Source organism: Centroberyx affinis, unplaced genomic scaffold (genome assembly GCF_046629955.1).
Source record: "Centroberyx affinis isolate AG114_WGS23_722 - 3 ecotype Tasmania unplaced genomic scaffold, CSIRO-AGI_Caff_v1 ptg006237l_1, whole genome shotgun sequence".
Taxonomy (NCBI): domain Eukaryota; kingdom Metazoa; phylum Chordata; class Actinopteri; order Beryciformes; family Berycidae; genus Centroberyx; species Centroberyx affinis.
The window spans coordinates 647-18,615 of NW_027283169.1; the positions used below are offsets into that span (position 1 = coordinate 647).

The following is a 17,969-nucleotide window of genomic DNA, read 5'->3' on the forward strand; positions in this document are numbered from 1 at the left end:
ATGTCCAGATTTTTGTTTCTATTTTCTTGGACATCTTGCAAAATTATTTTACCGTATATATCCTTTGACAGAAGCGTAGAGGTGGAAATTTCATTCTATTTAAATTATTATGTTCCCGTATGATTTGAGTTTTTTTACATTTTCCATTAATCCCTTTAATGTTAATTGTGACAGTTTTTACATGCATGTGGGCCCAGGACCTTTCTCTCCTGTCTCTCCTGTCTCTCTCTACTTTGTACTATCTAATGAAGGCGAAAATGTCTTAACTGGGACTTAACTGGGTCTTAAGTCCGGTGGATTTTGTTTCTATTTTCTCGGTCCTGTTGGTGACGCGGTGATTTTCTACCTGATGATGCAGCCGTTGGTGACCGGCGACTCAGCAGCTTCTTTCTCAGACAGAGAGGAGCGGGACCGTCTCTCCTGCCAGGACGACACTCTGGGCTCCTTCCCCGTGTCGGAGCTCTTCCTCCTGGCCACCACGGGCCCCGGCCCCGCCCCTGGCCCCGGCCCTGGTCCTGCCCCCAGCCCCAGCCCCAGCCCCAGCCCCGGCCCCGGCACCGCCCCTCTCTCCGGGCTGACCCTGGGTCCGGCCGGGTCGGAGGGCACCCCCAGCCCCCCGGACCCCTCTGGATCCTTGCCGGACTCGGAGCTGGTGCGCCTCCCGTTCAGGCTGTCGGACGAGGAGACGTGGCTCATCTGGCCCTCCTTCTCATCTGGAGAGAAAGAAGTTCATTCCAAAATTAGATTATCTTCCTTTTTTCAACTGTATTTTTGGGCATTTTTGTCTTTATTTGATAGTTCACAGTGGGGAGAAACAGGAAAAGAGAGACAGGGGGAAGACGTGTAACAAAGGTCCCAGGCCGGATTCAAACCCAGACATGTTTACATGGTGTGTGCTGTAAGCAGCTGAGTCAGCAGAACACACACAGACTGTCCTTCTGATCCTTATTTCACACAGCGACTGCTGGCCATGAAACCAAAACTCACTATCAGCTGTTATGGATGCTGTTAGCTACCTTTGTTTACACCACAGTGACCCAGCAAGCATTTGACAGAGGCCGAGCTCAGTATCAACCCAAACCAGCACAAATGTTCATCAGAGATGTTCAGAGATGAAATGAACATCAGAGATGTTCTTTCATTTTATGTTCCAGCCAGATCACTAAGGTCCTCCACCGCTTTTCTTTTAAATGTTCCTTATGAGTCCCATAAAAGTACCGGTTCTGTTTTTATGCCCCTAAACTGTGAAACTCACTGCCTCTGGATATTAGAATGGGAAGCGCTCTCTGTATTATTAAAAGGAAATTAAAGACCTATCTTTTTAATCTGGCTTTTAATTTGGAGTAATGTTATAGCCTTAGTTTTTAAGTTCTAATCATTGGTTTTTACTTTTATCCCTGGTGTTTATTTTATTGTATTTTTATTTTATTTTATATTTTTACATTTTATTGCTTTATTGTTGTAATTTTGCTATGTGAAGCACTTTGGGCTGCATGCTTGTATGAAAGGTGCTATATAAATAAAGCTGAGTTGGAGTTGATATGTTTTTATGGCATGGGAAAAACTTTTGCTATTCATATACTTTTGCTATTCATATATATATTCATTTAACCTATTTTTGTACTCTTTTACTAATGTTTTCATTTTCATTTGTAGGTCAATTTCATTTTTATTTGTAAGTAAATTATTTGTAAGTTAACTACTAGGACCTGATCACTCTGTTTTGTGCCCCCTTGGAGGGAGGGACAGTAGGTGGGAGGGGGGTAGGGGGTGAAATGTAATGTAATCTGTACTATTTTGTATGCTCCTATGTACAGTATGTCATTCACCCCCTAGAAGGGAAATTTAAAAATCTAAAAATAAAAAACATTTAATTACAAAAAAAAAATAAAACAACTCACAAGTCAACCACCTGTGCATACTGGACAATCTTTTTAATTCTATTGACATTTTATATTTTACTTTCTTGCATGGCTAAACTAAACTAAACTAAACTAAACTAAACTAATATTAAAACAGCTCTGGAAACAGTTTTGAGCTGAACTCAGAAAGATATTTAGGTTGATGCAGGCAGCAGCTGAAGGTTACGGACGTCAGATCAACATCTATTCAACGTGAAAATGTCTCCTGGCAGAGTGTGTGAGGATGTAAACACTGAGCCACCAGTGAACAGGGAAACACACTCGCTCATAAATGGATGCATTGTGTTTTGTAGTGAGGCCGTTACACCGGACAGACAGGGAAGCATTGAGCTCTTATGTAACAGACTGGCATGTTCTCTCTGTTTCAGGTCAGTCAGTTCACTGTTTCTGTTCACTGTGAACTCTGTTTACTCTGATCAATGGTGATTTTCTGTGTCTCATTAACACTCAGACTGCTGGAGCTTCCCATTAGCTATAGCAGTGTATAGAGCAGTGATTCTCAACCTTTTTCATATCAAGGACCCCTAATTTATTAGTCCACATTAGAGCCACATACCCCCATTTGATGAGATTTAGTCTCTTGGACCCAAATCTGAGAATATTTCTATTGTTAGATATGATTTTGACTGTCTGTATTGTAGGTACAGAGATAACGGAGAAACTATGATCATAGTCATTCTTCTATATCCCCTAACTTCTTGTAAATTAAATATTGCTGAAGTTTAACAATTCATCAATTTGCTGGGGACCCCCTGGAATCCGCTCAAGGACCCCTGGTGGTCCCCGGACCCCACGTTGAGAACCACTGGTATAGAGTATAATAGTTTTTTTTCTGAATGCCTGCCATGTGTATTTATTCCTCTTCAAAGTATATTTGGTGATAAATTTTAAAGTACAGTACTGTGCAAATGTCTTAGGCACCCTAGATATTTTATATAAATTTTGTCTTGGATGTTTATTTATTTGTTTTCTGCATTTGTGTGTCAGTAGACTGCTCTTTATAGTACATTTTTTGATATTTAGAAAGTTATTTTTGAAAGCATCTTCACTTAAGACTTTTGCACAGTACTATATGTTCAACACCTCTTTTGCTTTCTTGTTTGCTATTTGAAAGGAAAAGAAATGGAAGGAAAGAAATTCAACCAAGTTCCCTTCAGACGAGGGTCAATTATGTATTGAATTTAAATATTTTGCACATTTGAGACCATGCAGCTATGCTACACTCTGCCAGACAAGGTCAATCAATCCTGGAAAAGCAGATAAATCCATGTCAGTAGTAATCTGATTCAGAGTGTTATTGCATGGTGCAGTGCGCCCTCTACTGGACAGAAACAGGACGAGGTCAAACAAGGCTTTTGGTTTTTTCCAATCTGCCTCACAGCTTGAGATTTTAGTGCGTGCCGTCACAGCGGGAATCAAACCCCCGACCTCTGCAGTGTCCCGCCACATGCTCTGCACATTGATTGACACGACACCATGATAATTAACAGCTCAGCCTCATCTGAACCCTCGGGACCATAGCTCGATTGACCCGGCTTTGACCAAGCTTTTTGTTTTGTTTTTACATGTTTTATTATAGTTGTGTTTGCCTGTTTTATTCTTCTGTAACCCTGTTTTTCATTTAATTAAATTACTTAAATTAGGATATTTTGAATCATGCATGGACACGCATTCTGAAACACTCAGTGCAGTTGTATGATAGTAGAGCTCAAACCTCCACCAACACTGAACAATCCTCCACCTTCAAAGCTGCAGCCTCCATAACAGTTCATGTTTGTTTATTGTTTGTCTTTTTGGTTTGATTTTCCAACAAAATATCATGTGAAAGCAACGCTGTTTAGCAGCCGACATGGAAGTCCTGGATGTCGGGACTTTCTAATCCTAACCCTAGCTGACCCTTCCAATAGTCATGGCTAAAAAAACATAACCGACTGATGGATGAAAACACCAGATCCAGATCACCAACAAAATCTAATCAAATGATCTTTGGGCCGAGAGCGATCTGTCCGCCAGATTACAGCCAGAAAATGTGTAACTTTCTAAGATATCTTGCTAACAGACAGACAGACAGATGGGTGAAAACATAACCTCCTTCTAACTTGGTTGACAGACATAAAATATAAAGGCTTTGGGGAATCTTTAGGGGGTTCAGATCGCAACCGTAGGGAACCCCAGAAGGTTCCCTGAGGAACACCTTCAAAAACAGTTCATGAACATCTTCTTCACCAGAGGGGAACCCTAAGGTGCTTACTGTCTCCCATTGGATCTTAGAGGAACCCTAAGGAACCCCTTGTTTTTAAACTGTACTGTACAGTTGAAGGCTCGCTCTGCAGTGTGGTTAACTTGAATCTCACAGCTGACCTGCAGATGAACCTCATGCTGCAGCTGGTTTACCTGCAGATCCCGGTTCTCCCGCCTTGTTGCGGCGGCGGCGCAGGATGACCTCCAGCTCGCTGTCCTTCTTGCCGGGCGGCGAGGGGCCGGGCTCCTGGGAGCCTCGGCTCGGGCTTCGCTTCACCGTCTCCTGGACACAAACACATTTAGTTCAGTTCATCTCTCCTTTCTATGATTTATGAAGCACTGAAATTAATTCCTATCTTGATCCCAGAAATGAGAGTTGTAGACATTATTTTCATTTAGTTTTTTTTTTTTTTCATATTCTTTGAAATGATCAGTGATAACTTCAGAGTCAGAGAGAGTTCAACTGTCACAGCAGCAACACACTTGAGACACATTACTCAACAAATTGCTATAATAACATACAAAAAAATATAGCAGTGAAGTTGAATTATTTACCAGGATGCCTTTCAGCTCCTCCATGGCGCTCTCCTGTGGTTTCTCCTCCATCACTGGAGGCTGCTGGGAAACACAGAGTTTGTTCTAAGATGAGTTTTACCCCTCATGTGTTCCTGTGTAGTTACAGCAAAGCACTAATGCTGTGTTCCAGAGATGGGAGAGTTGGAAATCTACTGACTACAACTAACTAATCTACAATTTGTATTTTCAAAATGGTAAAATGTTAAAATCAGTAATTAACAGGAGGCTCTAATGGGGATTTCTTGCTGGTTAAACATCAATATCATATCCAAACATTTAAAAACATAGATCTGCAATCGCACTGTGTCTGCTGGTACAAAAGTAATTTAAAAACCTTTAATAAAGTGACTGCAGCATTAAAAACCATGACCAATGTGCATCAACCAGATCAATGACCCAAAAAATCAAGTACATTTTAAATAATAAAACACGTTTTAGTAGTAGTAACTACAAAACTACTGTATACTACTCAGATAGCACACAGATAGTATACAGCAGCAGCAGTTACTATTATGCTAACAGAATCTAATTCAACAAAAACACCATTAAAATAGAAATGTGGGTCTAGCTGATTGAAGGACCTGACTGATGGGACTGGAGCGTGTCTGCGGAGGGTTACGGGGGTTAGAGGGAGTGAAATGTCTTTTCCCCAGAGGGAGACGATGACATCACATCACAAGATTGATGGAAACGTCAATATACTCACTTTCACCGCTATTCTCTGTGGTGACGGAGGAGCGGAGCGAGGGATGATCATGGAAAGGAAAGAGGAGAGAGCAATCAGCCAGAGTGCATTCAGTCATTCAGTCTGCAGTAAATATGGAGCACAATGCCTCATCAATATTAACAGCTGTCCTGAGGAGGAGGAGGAGGAGGAGGAGGAGGACAGGATGAGGAGGAGGGAGAGGAGGACAGGATGAGGAGGAGGGAGAGGAGGACAGAAGGAGGAGGAGGGAGAGGAGGGACAGGATGAGGAGGAGGAGGAGGAAGAGAAGGAGGAGGGAGATGAGGAGGAGCAGGAGGAGGGAGCGGAGGAGGAGAGGAGGAGGAGGGGCAGGAGGAGGAGGAGGAGGAGGGACAGGATGAGGAGGAGGAGGAGGACAGGAGGAGGATGAGGAGGAGGGAGAGGAGGAGGAGGAGGAAGAGGGAGAGGAGGGAGGGGATGAGGAGGAGGAGGAGGAGGAGGAGGAGGAGGAGGAGGAGGGACAGGATGAGGAGGAAGAGGGAGAGGAGGGAGGGAGGGAGAGAGTGGAGGAGGAGAGGGAGGGATTGGAGGAGGAAGAGGGAGAGGAGGAAGAGGGAGAGGAGGGAGGGAGGGAGCGGAGGAGGAGAGGGAGGGATAGGAGGAGGAAGAAGAGGAGGAGGAGGAGCAGGAGGAGGAGAGAGTAAAGTGAAAATGGAGGAGAAATCAAACAGCAAAACATTTTATTTCAACATCCATAAAGCAGAAATCACTTTCTACTTGCTTCAATATGTTTTGGTTTTGAAGTAAAAACAGATCTTAGAATAGATCTTGATCACTGAACATTCAGTCAGAGTCTCTCCTCCCTCAAACCCTAAACCTGTCTCTCTGCTGCATTGCATTCTGGTCTCTCTCCTGCTCCTGTGGTGGAGAAACTGGTCTCTCTCCTCTTCTACGATGGATCTCTCCCTGTATGATTGTTGAACGTCTCTCGGTGCAAAATGGCGGCTCTAGAAAGAAGCCCTCGCTCTTTGATTCTGAGGGACTGACACCAAAACCTGACGTTTACCGCTGAGGTTTTACATCCTGAAACATTTTCTCATATCAAACTCCACTGGAGCTGCTGGAAACATCTGGAGGTGACGTCACCTCGTCTACGATTGGCCAGTTATCCACCAAGAAGAAAAACACAACAGTTTTCTCTTTTTCTCCTGACTCCCCTTCTCCTCCTCCCCTCCTCACCTTCTTCTCCGGACCCTTGACGGGCCGCAGGACGACGCCATGTTTGATCCTCTCCATCATCTCATTCACCGCCTTCACCTTCACATCGTCCACACCTTCAGCAGCTAGGGAGAGAGAGAGAGAGAGAGAGAGAGGGAGAGAGAGAGAGAGAGGGACAGAGAGAGAGAGGGGGGAGAGAGAGGGGGGGAGGGAGAGAGAGAGAGAGAGAGGGAGGGAGAGAGAGAGGGGGAGGGAGAGAGAGAAAAGGAGAAAGAGAGAGAGAGAAAAATAGAGAGAGACAAAGAGAGAGAGGGGGGAGAGAGAGGGGGGAGGGAGACAGAGAGAGAGGAGAAAGAGAGACAGAGAGAGAGGGAGAGAGAGACAAAAGGAGGAAAGAGAGAGAGAGAAAGGGAGAGGGGGGAGAGAGAGCAAGAGAGAGAGGGAGAGAGAGAAAGAAAAGGAGATAGAGAGAAAAGGAGAGGGAGGGGGGAGAGAGAGAGAGAGAGAGAGGTTGGGAGAAAATGAAAATGAGACACCAGGAGAGAAAGAGACAGATAGACATAGAGGAACAGACAGAGAGAGAGAGAGAGAGAGAGAGAGACAGATAGAGAAAGAGAGAGAGACAGAGACAGATAGAGAAAGAGAGAGAGATAGAGACAGATAGAGAAGAGAGAGAGACAGACAGATAGAGAAAGAGAGAGAGACAGACAAGGAGGAAAAGAGAGAGAAAGAGAAGGAAAAAGAGAGGAGAGAGCGCTAAGTAAGAAAGTCAGCTAAATGTCTAAAATCTAAAATGAACAATGTAAATATAATAAGATATAAATGTAATATAAATGTAAAAAGATATGACTGTGATGAGATATAATAAACAGAGCGACCGCAGTGTGGAACCCACCAGGAGCCTGTTCTGCCTTCGGAGAACCTTTGGATCCTTTGGAAGATTTCCTCATGATGGCAATCAGAGAGCTAATTAATGAAGAGAGAGAGAGAGAGAGAGAGAGAGAGAGAGAGAGACAGAGAGAGAGAGAGGGGAGGAGAGAGGGAGAGAGAGAAACAGGGAGAGAGAGGGAGAGATAGAGAGAGAGAGAGAGAGAGACAGAGAGAGAGAGAGAGAGAGACAAAGGATGGAAGTCAAACAGTGTGTTGAGAGAGAATATTTCATATTTTGGATAATTTTCATATATATTATTATTAGATTATTTTGCAGACACTCATACATTCTGTAATTCATATATTTCATACTATGCATTTATATATTTCTACTTACCACACAGTATTATAATTGTTGGTTGTGTTAAGTTTAAATGCCTCCCATTTGCTCTATTCTTATTTATAATATCTCACCTTATATGATCTTACAGTCATCTACATTAAAACTAACCCAGCCTTATTCCTTCTCCTCACCTGAGGGGGTTGCAGCGTGACGGGGGAGGGGGCGGGGGAGGGGGAGGAGGAGGAGGAGGGGGAGGAGGGGGCTGGGGGGGAGGGGCAGGGGGCGGGGCCACCCCTGGGGCAGGGGGCGGGGCTTCGGCGACGGTCGTCATGGCAGCGGCGGCGACGCTCCTCTGGGCTTCCTGCAGCTCCTGGACTGTAGAGAGAGAGAGAAGACAGTTAATACTACTGACACTGTTACTACAAGTACTACTATTATTACTACTACAATTACAATTACAATTTCACATTTGGCAGACGCTTTTATCCAAAGCGACTTACACATGAGATTTGCATACAACACAAGCAAGTTTCTAGATAGGAAAGAACAACGAGAGTAAGTGCTATAGAGCTAAGTTCTGGTCCAACAGGACAAAGGTGCTACGAGACAGTGCAACAAGCTAAGTTCTGGTCCAACAGGACATAGGTGCTACGAGGGAGTGCTACAAGGTAGTGCTATGAGGTAATGCATAGAGTGCATCAACTTTTTTTTTTTTTTCTTTTTTTTTTTATGAAAGGAGGTATTCGCTAAAGAGCTGGGTCTTTAGCCTTTTCTTAAGGATAGAGAGGGATTCTGCTAGTACTATTACTAATATTACTACTACTATAACTACTATTATACATCTGCTTCAGTCCCCACTACTATTACTAATACTATTACTACTATTACTGCTATTACCACTATTACTACTACTACTACTGATACTACTACTACTACTACTACTATTACTACTACTGCTATAACTACTATTATACATCTGCTTCAGTCCCCACTACTAGTACTATTACTACTATTACCACTATTACTATTACTACTACTACTACTACTACTACTACTACTGGTATAACTACTATTATACATCTGCTTCAGTCCCCACTACTAGTACTATTACTACTATTACTACTATTACCACTATTACTATTACTACCACTACTACAACAACTACTACTACTACTACTGCTATAACTACTATTATACATCTGCTTCAGTCCCCATTTCTATTACTAGTACTATTACTATTATTACTGCTACTATTACTACTACTACTACTATCACTACTTGTACTGTTTTAACTATATCGTTTTCCTTTTCCTCATGGTCAGATGTGTTTTTTTCCAGTTGGAACCTTTTTTGTTTTGGATATAATTTTTTTTTATAATTGTTTCAAATTTTAATTTGAAACAGAGGTATCAGGTCCTGTCATGCCCTGTCGGTAGTTTTTTTTTGTTTTGTTTTTTTGCCCACATTTGAGTCCAAAGGCGAGGGTCTTACCTCTACACTATCTCTGGATATAATGGGTGAAACCGAATACTGTAATACTTCTACAGTATATGGCTCTGAATATAAGCTGTGTAAATGCCTTTTTAATTTACTACAGATTTAGATAACTTTACTTTCACTTTGGTACTTTGTGTAATCATTCCAGTGAGTATTTTGATATGATTTTGTTGTTTAATTATTCTTTTTATCGAGTCCAGCCTGGGACTGTTGCTGCGTGTCATGTGGCTCTTTGTTTCTTTATTTTCCTCTTGAAAAAGTTGAAATCAGTCACGGAAGTCGCTCAGTGGTTGAGCCCAGAAAAAAAAAGTGTTGATTTGAAGTGACCCATTTAAAAGCAGTGGACAGATGCCATGCTGCACGCAGGGAGAACCTCGGCCTGTTTGCCAGATTTCCTGCAGCAGATGGGTCAACGGTCTGTCGGTGTCGACAGAGAAACACACACAACAAGAACGAATGTTAGAGGAGAGATGACAGACTGGTAATCCTATTCATCACACTTCACGGGTGTTTTTTTTAAAAGTTTCTTTCAATTTTTCTGTGTGTTGAATGAGTCGAATGCATACAGTGTCAGTGTGTAAACCTGAATTCAGATTAGGGAAGTTAGGAGGTGTGTCCAGGTGAATTAAAAGCCTGATTTTGGTGATGCTGGCGACTTGATGCATTAGGGCTGCAACTAACGATTATTTTCAGTGTCGATTAATCTGATGATTATTTTCTCGATTAATCGATTAGTTGTTTGGTCTATAAAATGTCAGAAAATGGTGAAAAATGTGGATCAGTGTTTCCCAAAGCCCAAGATGACGTCCTCAAATGTCTTGTTTTGTCCACAACCCAAAGATATTCAGTTTACTGTCATAGAGGAGCAAAGAAACCAGAAAATATTCACATTTAAGAAGCTGGAATCAGAGAATTTTGACTTATTTTTCTTAAAAAATTACTCAAACCGATTAATCGATTATCAAAATAGTTGGCAATTAATTTAATAGTTGACAACTAATCGATTAATCGTTGCAGCTCTAACATGCATAAATTGAGCATGAATTTCTGTCTTGTACTTTAGAATGAAACAAACACAGATGTCGTTACTTTCACCTGAAGCAGACTGGAGAAGCTGGAAAGCATCTGGTTGCATCTTGGGTGGTTTTTTTGGAGCTTCTTTAGAGTTTTTAGTATTGTATTTTGGAATGAGACAAATGGCAAACATGATTGCGTAAACCTGAACTGAGATCAGGACAGTCAGGAGACGAACCGCACACCGAGCAGCAGACTGGTGTCAGAGAGGGGAAAAGGCTGATTTGGGTGCAGCTCAATCAGAGCCTCTCAAACTGGGTCAAACACCGTGTGCCACATTTGTGTGTGAATGTATTAGTGCGTGAATAAATTGTGCGTGTCCATTCATGTGTCGACTGAAGGTGACAACATCAGTGTGGTAATCCTGTTTATCATGTTTACATCTGTCAGGACAAGTGGCTTCTTCAAGATATTCCTCACAATATTCATTTTTTTGTCAATAAAGAGCAGAGAGAGGAGTTTGGTGGTGTATTTCAAAATGTTTCAGGATCTAAAACCTCAGCGGTAAACGTCAGGTTTTGGTGTCAGTCCCTCAGAATCAAAGAGCGAGGGGCTTCTTTCTAGAGCCGCCATTTTGCACCGAGAGACGTTCAACAATCATACAGGGAGAAACCCATCGGAGAAGAAGAAGAGAGACCAATTTCTCCACCCACAGGTGCAGGAGAGAGACCAGAATGCACTGCAGCAGAGAGACAGGCTGGGGTTTGAATAAGGGGGATGACTCTGTTTTTATTGACTGGATAACTGAGAATCTCTTCTCTGGGGATTGTTGAAAGGCATGCTGGGAAACGTAGGAAATCACTAACTGCAGTAGAAGTAGACGAGGCAGGTTGATCACTAAATAACTCCTGGGATGTGCTGATGTGAGCGGGAATTTTTCCTTTGAAGTCTTTCTCAGCTCATTTTGTTTGTTGCAAAGAATAGAAGAGTCGCTGCTTTTTATTACCATTGTTTTCCAAAAATGCACACGAAGCGGGGTGTCATCAATTTCTTTAGTAAAAGGATTTGGATCATTGAAAATTTCTGTGGATATAAATTAACGTATCCAAATATGTGTGTGTGTATGAGTGTGTGTGTATGAGTGTGTGTGTGTGTGTGTCCACTATCTCTGTTTTCCATCTCTCTCTTCTTCTATGAATGTGTGTGCGATTGAGAAAGCAAGAGGGAGTGTGTGTATTTCACTGCATGACTGATAAATGCATGTGTGTATAGGTGTAGGTGTGTGTGTGTGTGTGTGTGTGTGTGTGTGGGTGTGTGTGTGCGCCCCCCCCCACCTCTGTTCTCCAGCTCGCCGTTCTTCTTCTCTGCCTGCTCCAGTCGTCCCTCCACCTCCTTCTTCTCCTCCTCCAGCAGCTGCAGCTGCCTCTGCAGCGCCTCCAGCTCCTTCCTGACAGCACTCTGCTGCAGCTCCGCCTCCAGGCCCTGCACCTACACACACACACACACACGCACACACACACACACACACACACACACAGATACACACACACACACACACAGATACACACAGATACACATGGACGTATGATATCAAGCCATAGCAGCACAATTAAAAGGTCAGTGTTTCAGATTTTCCTCTATTTATGTACATACATGATTAATCATAATTCCTGTAGGCATTGTTAAAGACTAACTAAACCCCAAATCTGGGGTTTAGTTAGTCTTTAAAATGTGATTTTGTTGGAGTTGGTTAAATATAAAGTTATTACATTTTCAGAAATCAATAAACTTCATCCTAACCTTAACCAAAGCTGTTTTACTTGCAGAATGTTAACTGTTAGCTTAACTTGTGGAAATATCTGTGAGCAGTGTTACCAACTCTTTTCCAAAGGAAAGCAGCTATTGGCTGCTCAAAAACTCACTAGAAGTTGCCAGATGACATCATACATTAATTTGCATATCAATATATGCTTCAGTCCCCGCTCTCAGCAGAGGGAGGAGCTACGCTGAGATCATCAGATCTCTCGGCATTAGACAAGCAAGTACCGCAAAGCAGCATCAGTCCAGTCAAATGACTTGGGATTCAACACACTGACATTGATCCTCCTGGTCTGAAAATTCACTAAATTTGTCACTAGTCACTTTTGAGAAATAAAGCTGATTTTTTCCATGGAGATATTTGCACATCCAACTATCTCCGATGCAGGTATGTTGGAAAGTATCACTTCAGTCTTGAGAAAAGAAGATCCCGCACACTGCTCTGGCTCAGCATCACAATTTATTGATCATACTAACGTTTCGGTCCCTCTGGACCTTCGTCAAGAGTATTTAAATAGAAAAATATATAAAAAATACAAGAGCAGTGTGCGGGATCTTCTTTTCTCAAGACTGGAGAAATAAAGTTGCCACAGGTTCTGAAAAGTCACTAAATCCAGTGACTGATTGGCAGCAGTGTCTATGAACAATGTGAAGCAGACTGGAGCTGAAAAAGATCCTGCATGTTCAAACCTTCCCTAGACAGATAAAGGTAAAAAAAAAACATGTAGATCAGTGTTCACACTCTGATATTTCTTTATATAGTCACAAAGAAGGAGACAAAGGATCCATGTGCTGATATGGAACCAGATATTTGTGGTTTCTGGTAAAAAACAGAAGCTGATAATTATGTGGGAGTGAAGGATCTGCATGAATCCGCCTCATGAAGCTGAACATGAGCTGATCTGAGAGGAAAACAGATCCGTCATGAAGCTGTCAAGCCCAAACTATTCTCTCCTGTTAGTCTGATGGAGTGCCGGAGACTCCTGTCAGCTCCGCTCAACACACACACACAGACACACACACACACACACACGCACACACACACTGAGGCGGTATCTTGACTCCAGATGTTCACACACACTGTAGACGTCTTCATCCTCTGGAGACGAGAGGATGAAGATGTTCTGGGTGTTCTGGGCGTGAGCAGCGTCAGGCGGGCCGGCGTTTAGACGTTTAGGCAGACTGATTCTGTTTAAATGGAAAGACTCTATTCCACCCACATACAGGCACTGGATCAGGGAAGTCATGCACCATCTTAAACTGGAGAAGATTAGATATACTGAAGTAGAGAAACTGCTGCGTTTCTTCTACAAATGAAGTTTATTATAATATTGTTAAATCGCGTTGTGAAAAACCTGCATCATGATCACGCTTTCAAACCCCGTGCCCCGTGTGCCAAGGTCTCTAGTTTGAATCCCACTTCTGACTGTCAGTTCTGATACCGGTTCAGTTTTGTTACTGGTTTTGTTACTGGTTCAGTTTTGTTACTGGTTTTGTTACTGGTTTGGTTGTGTTACTGGTTTTGTTACTGGTTGAGTTTTGTTACTGGTATTGTTACTGGTTGAGTTTTGTTAGTGGTTTTGTTAGTGGTTTTGTTAGTGGTTTAGTTACTGGTTTTGTTACTGGTTGGGTTTCCCCCTGCCGGACCTGCTGCTGGTGCTGCAGCCTCTCCTCCTCCAGAGTCTTGGTGACTGAAGCCACGTCCTCCAGAGCCTTCAGCAGCTGAACGCTCGGCTCAGAGCTCTGCAGCAGCAGCATGCTCTGCCTGTTGGCCTCCTTCTGCTTCACCAGCATCTGCAGGGGAGGAGGAGGGGAGGGGGGAGGAGAGGAAAGGAGGAGGGAGGAGAGAGGAGAGGAGGAGAGGGGGAGGGAGGAGGAGATAGAGGAGGAGGAGAAAGAGAAGGAAGAGGGAGGGGTACAAAGGATACAAGGACAGGGAAGAAAGGAAAGAGGAATGGAAGAAAGGAAAGGAGGAGGGAGGACAGAGGAGAGAGGAAAGGAGGAGAGGGGGTGCGAGGAGGAGAAAGAGAAGGAAGAGGGAGGAGTACAAAGGATACAAGGACAGGGAAGAAATGAAAGAGGAATGGAAGAAAGGAAAGGAGGAGGCAGGAGAGGAGGGAGGAGGAGAAGCAGGAGGAAAGGAGGGAGGAAGAGATAGAGGAGGAGGAGGAAGAGTGAGGGGTAGAAAGGATATAAGGACAGGGAAGAAAGGAGAGAGGAATGGAAGAAAGGAAAGAAGGAGGCAGCAGAAAGGAGACAGGAGAGGGGGAGGGAGGAGGAGGAAGAGGAGGAAGAGGGATGGGTAGAAAGGATACAAGGACATGGAAGAAAGGAAGGTTAGAGGAACAGGGAAGAGAGGAAAGAGGAGAAGAAGAAAGGAAAGGAGGAGGGAGGAGAGAGGAGGAGAAGCAGGAGGAGAGGAGGAGGAGGAGGAGGAGGAAGAGTGAGAAAGGATACAAGGACAGGGAAGAAAGGAAAGAGGAATGGAAGAAAGGAAAGAAGGAGGCAGGAGAGAGGAGGATGGAGGAGTGGAAGGAGGAGGAGGAGGAGAGAAAGAGGGAGTGGACGATGAGAAGAGGAAGAGGGAGGGAGGAAACGAGGAAGAAAGCGAGGAAGAAAAGGAAGGAAAGAGGGCAGATGAATGGAGAGTGAGAGGTTGGAGGAGGGGAGGTAGGAAGGATAGAGGGACGGGGAAGAGAGGAAAGAGGAGAAGAAGAAAGGAAAGGAGGAGGGAGGAGAGAAGAGGAGAAGAGCAGAGGAGAAGGGAGGAGAAGGAAGAAAAGGAGGAGAGAGGAGGAGAGGAAGAGGGAGGAAAGGAGGAAAGAAGAGAGGCAGAAAGGAAGGTTAGAGGAACAGGGAAGAGAGGAAAGAGGAGACGAAGAAAGGAAAGGAGGAGGGAGGAGAGAGGAGGAGAGACAGGAGGAGAGTAGAGGAGAGGAGGATGGAGGAGTGGAAGGGAGGAGGGAGGAGGAGAGAAAGGGGAGGTGGAGGATGCAGAGAGGAAGAGGGAGGGAGGAAAGGAGGAAGGATTTGAGGAAGAAAGGAAAGAAAGACAGAGGAGAAGGATGAAGGGACGGAGGTGTGAAGTGGAGTGAAGTGAAGGAGGAAAAGACAGGAAGATGGAGAGAGGAAAGGAGGTAGAGGGAAGGAGGAGAGGAAAGGAAGGATGGGAGGGTGTAAGGAAGGGAGGAGGGAGGAGAAAGATGGATGGATGAAGAGAAAAGCCACTAAGTCTCATCTCTCCTTCAGTTCCACATGCAGCACATCAGCTCAGGCTCTCTCTCTCTCTCTCTCTCTCTCCTGTCTGTCTGTCTGCTGATAAACAAACTGAACTCTGTCTTCTTCCTTCAGGGCTTTTTCACTTTTCAGGTCAATAAACAGGCAGGAGGTTACACACACACACACACACACACACACACACACACACACACACACACACACACATTAATTACCAACAGAATGCAGGTGGCTGTCTTACAGTAAGTACCTATAGTCGTGGGTACAGAGACTAATCGTATTGGGGGTTGGGGGGTGGGGACATAGATCCTTCACCTTCCAATCGTCTAGGGCAATGGTTCTCAACCTGGGGGTCGGGACCCCCCAGGGGGTCGTGACATAATTTTGAGGGGTCGCGAGATGATTTAGGGGATAGGGGGGAAAAAAATCTATTTCTACTATACATACTACATACATACTATATTATTATCATGTCTATTTTTTCAGTTTTTTTCTCAACTTTTTTGCTTTTTTAGCAATACTAAACTAAGCAGAAATACTAAACAGCTTTCACTGAAACAAGCTGAAAAGAGATAAAACATCCTTTATATCGTTCTTTCTCTATGCGCTCCTGTAACGGGGGTCGCCAGTAGGCATCAAGTGGTTTTAAGGGGTCACGAGCCAAAAAGGTTGAGAACCACTGGTCTAGGGTCTAAGGACACTGGCCCTCATTTATCAATCTAACGTAGAAACCAGCACAGATCCGAGTGCAGAAATCATCTCACGACAGGGTTCACATGTGATTCATGAAACGTTCGTATCTCGCCGATCACAGCGTAAGAATGATCGGGTGTTGATAAATGTGGAGGCTGAAAACAATCCTCATTTAAATATCACGCCTCTAGATATTCTCGGTTTAGAGGCCTCGCTCCCAGAGTTTACCACATGGAGAGGCGTAATACGTCCAAGAAGAGAAACGCCTCCGACCTCCAAATAGAAACTCTAACGTCTGAAGTCCAATTGAACCAATTAGTTCTATTTGGCCTGAAAAGTGACATCAAAGGAAGTCTGAAAAATGCAGCATGGAAAGAAATCACTGCTGCGGTCAACAGCGTTGCCGTCGACAACCGAACTCCAGCTGAGGTTTGAATATTTCATTTATACATCCGTGATCTGTATAGCCTATATATATAATAGTAATATAATAGCTTATATTGCAATTCTTTACATTTAGGTGAAGAAAAAATGGTCAGACCTCAAACAAGTAGGCTATCTCAAAATGAAAGAGAAATTAATCTTACACCAGAAAACTGTTCACCCCGTTAATTGCAAACAATTTGAAAATACCTATTTATGTTAGGGATAGGCTATATGACACATAGTCGATGTAGGCCTTTACAAAATAGAATATTTTGCCATAGGCTACATATTTTTAAGTGATGAATATGTGGCTGCATATGCTTAGATGCCAGTCAGAATATAGGGTCTAATAACAATTCTCCGACTCAGCCAGATTTACTCTGCTGCACCAAGTCCAGCTGACTGGAAAACTTCAAGATTTGATCGCAGCCTAATTGATAAATGCCGAGCTTTGCGTGGACACTTGCACTAAATTTCATGAGATCAGGCCGATTCTGTGAGGATCACATTCCTGATACAGAGAGACTTCCCCCATGTCTTGCACAATCCTTGCCTCAACTCTTTAAAGGCTTAAAAACACTTCTTTACTTTCACGACTGAAATGGATTTAACAGGTAAAGTCAAACAGGGATCGTAGCTTTCAGCTGGATTCACCTGCTCAGTCTGTCTCCTTGGTGTCGGTTTGTATTCAGACACACATGCACACTGTCTCTGCACTGACTCTCCTGTACATTTCTGATGCTGCAAAGCTTTGTTTGCACATTGATTGACAGCAGACAGTGTGTTTCTGTGATGCTTCTTTACCTCGTGTGCATAAGTCTCTGCCTTCACTCTCAGGCTCTGCTCCAAGTCCAGCTGCTCCTTCATCCCATCGTACTCCTGGGTGGCCATCATAGAGACTGGAGAGAGAGAGAGAGGGGGGAAAGAGAGAGAGGGAGGGAGAGAGAGAGAGAGGGGGGGGGGGGGGGGGGGGAGAGAAAAGGAGAGAGAGAGAGGGAGAGAGAGAGGGAGGGAGAGAGAGAAAGAGAGAGGGAGGGAGAGAGAGAGAGGGAGAGGGAGAGGGAGACAGAGAGGGGGGGAGAGAGAGAGCAAGAGAGAGAGAGGGGGAGAGAGAGAAAGAAGAGAGAGAGAGAAAAAGGAGAGACAGAGAAAATTAGAAAAAGAGAGGGTGGAGAGAGAGAGAAAGAGAGAAAGAAAAGAGGAGAGGGAGAGAGAGAAGGAGAAAGAAAGAGAGAGAAAAGGAGAAAGAGAGAGAGGGGGAGAGAGAGAGCAAGAGAGAGAGAGGGAGAGAGAAAGAAAAGGAGAAAGAGAAAAGGAGAGAGAGAGAGAGAGAGAGAGGGGAGAGAGAGAGAGAACAGGAGAAAGAGAGAGAGAGAAAAGGAGAGAGAGAGAAGAGGAGAAAGAGAGAGAGAGAAAAGGAGAGAGAGAA

The 17,969-nt window shown here is 43.8% G+C and overlaps 1 protein-coding gene across 1 annotated transcript; it reads right to left on the reverse strand.

Annotated features, from left to right (window-relative positions):
* Nucleotides 1-346: 346 nt before the first annotated feature.
* LOC139638251 (shootin-1-like) lies at nucleotides 347-17,434 on the reverse strand (the record flags this gene model as incomplete). The annotated part of the gene is made up of 10 exons (XM_071512319.1): nucleotides 17,345-17,434; nucleotides 13,832-13,978; nucleotides 11,701-11,854; nucleotides 8,047-8,230; nucleotides 7,538-7,608; nucleotides 6,664-6,767; nucleotides 5,446-5,460; nucleotides 4,719-4,778; nucleotides 4,317-4,446; nucleotides 347-713 (listed from the first exon to the last, which is right to left on the reverse strand). Coding segments are annotated over exons 1-10 (1,322 nt in total), but the record flags the coding sequence as incomplete, so codon positions are not given.
* Between the last annotated feature and the right edge of the window lie 535 nt (nucleotides 17,435-17,969).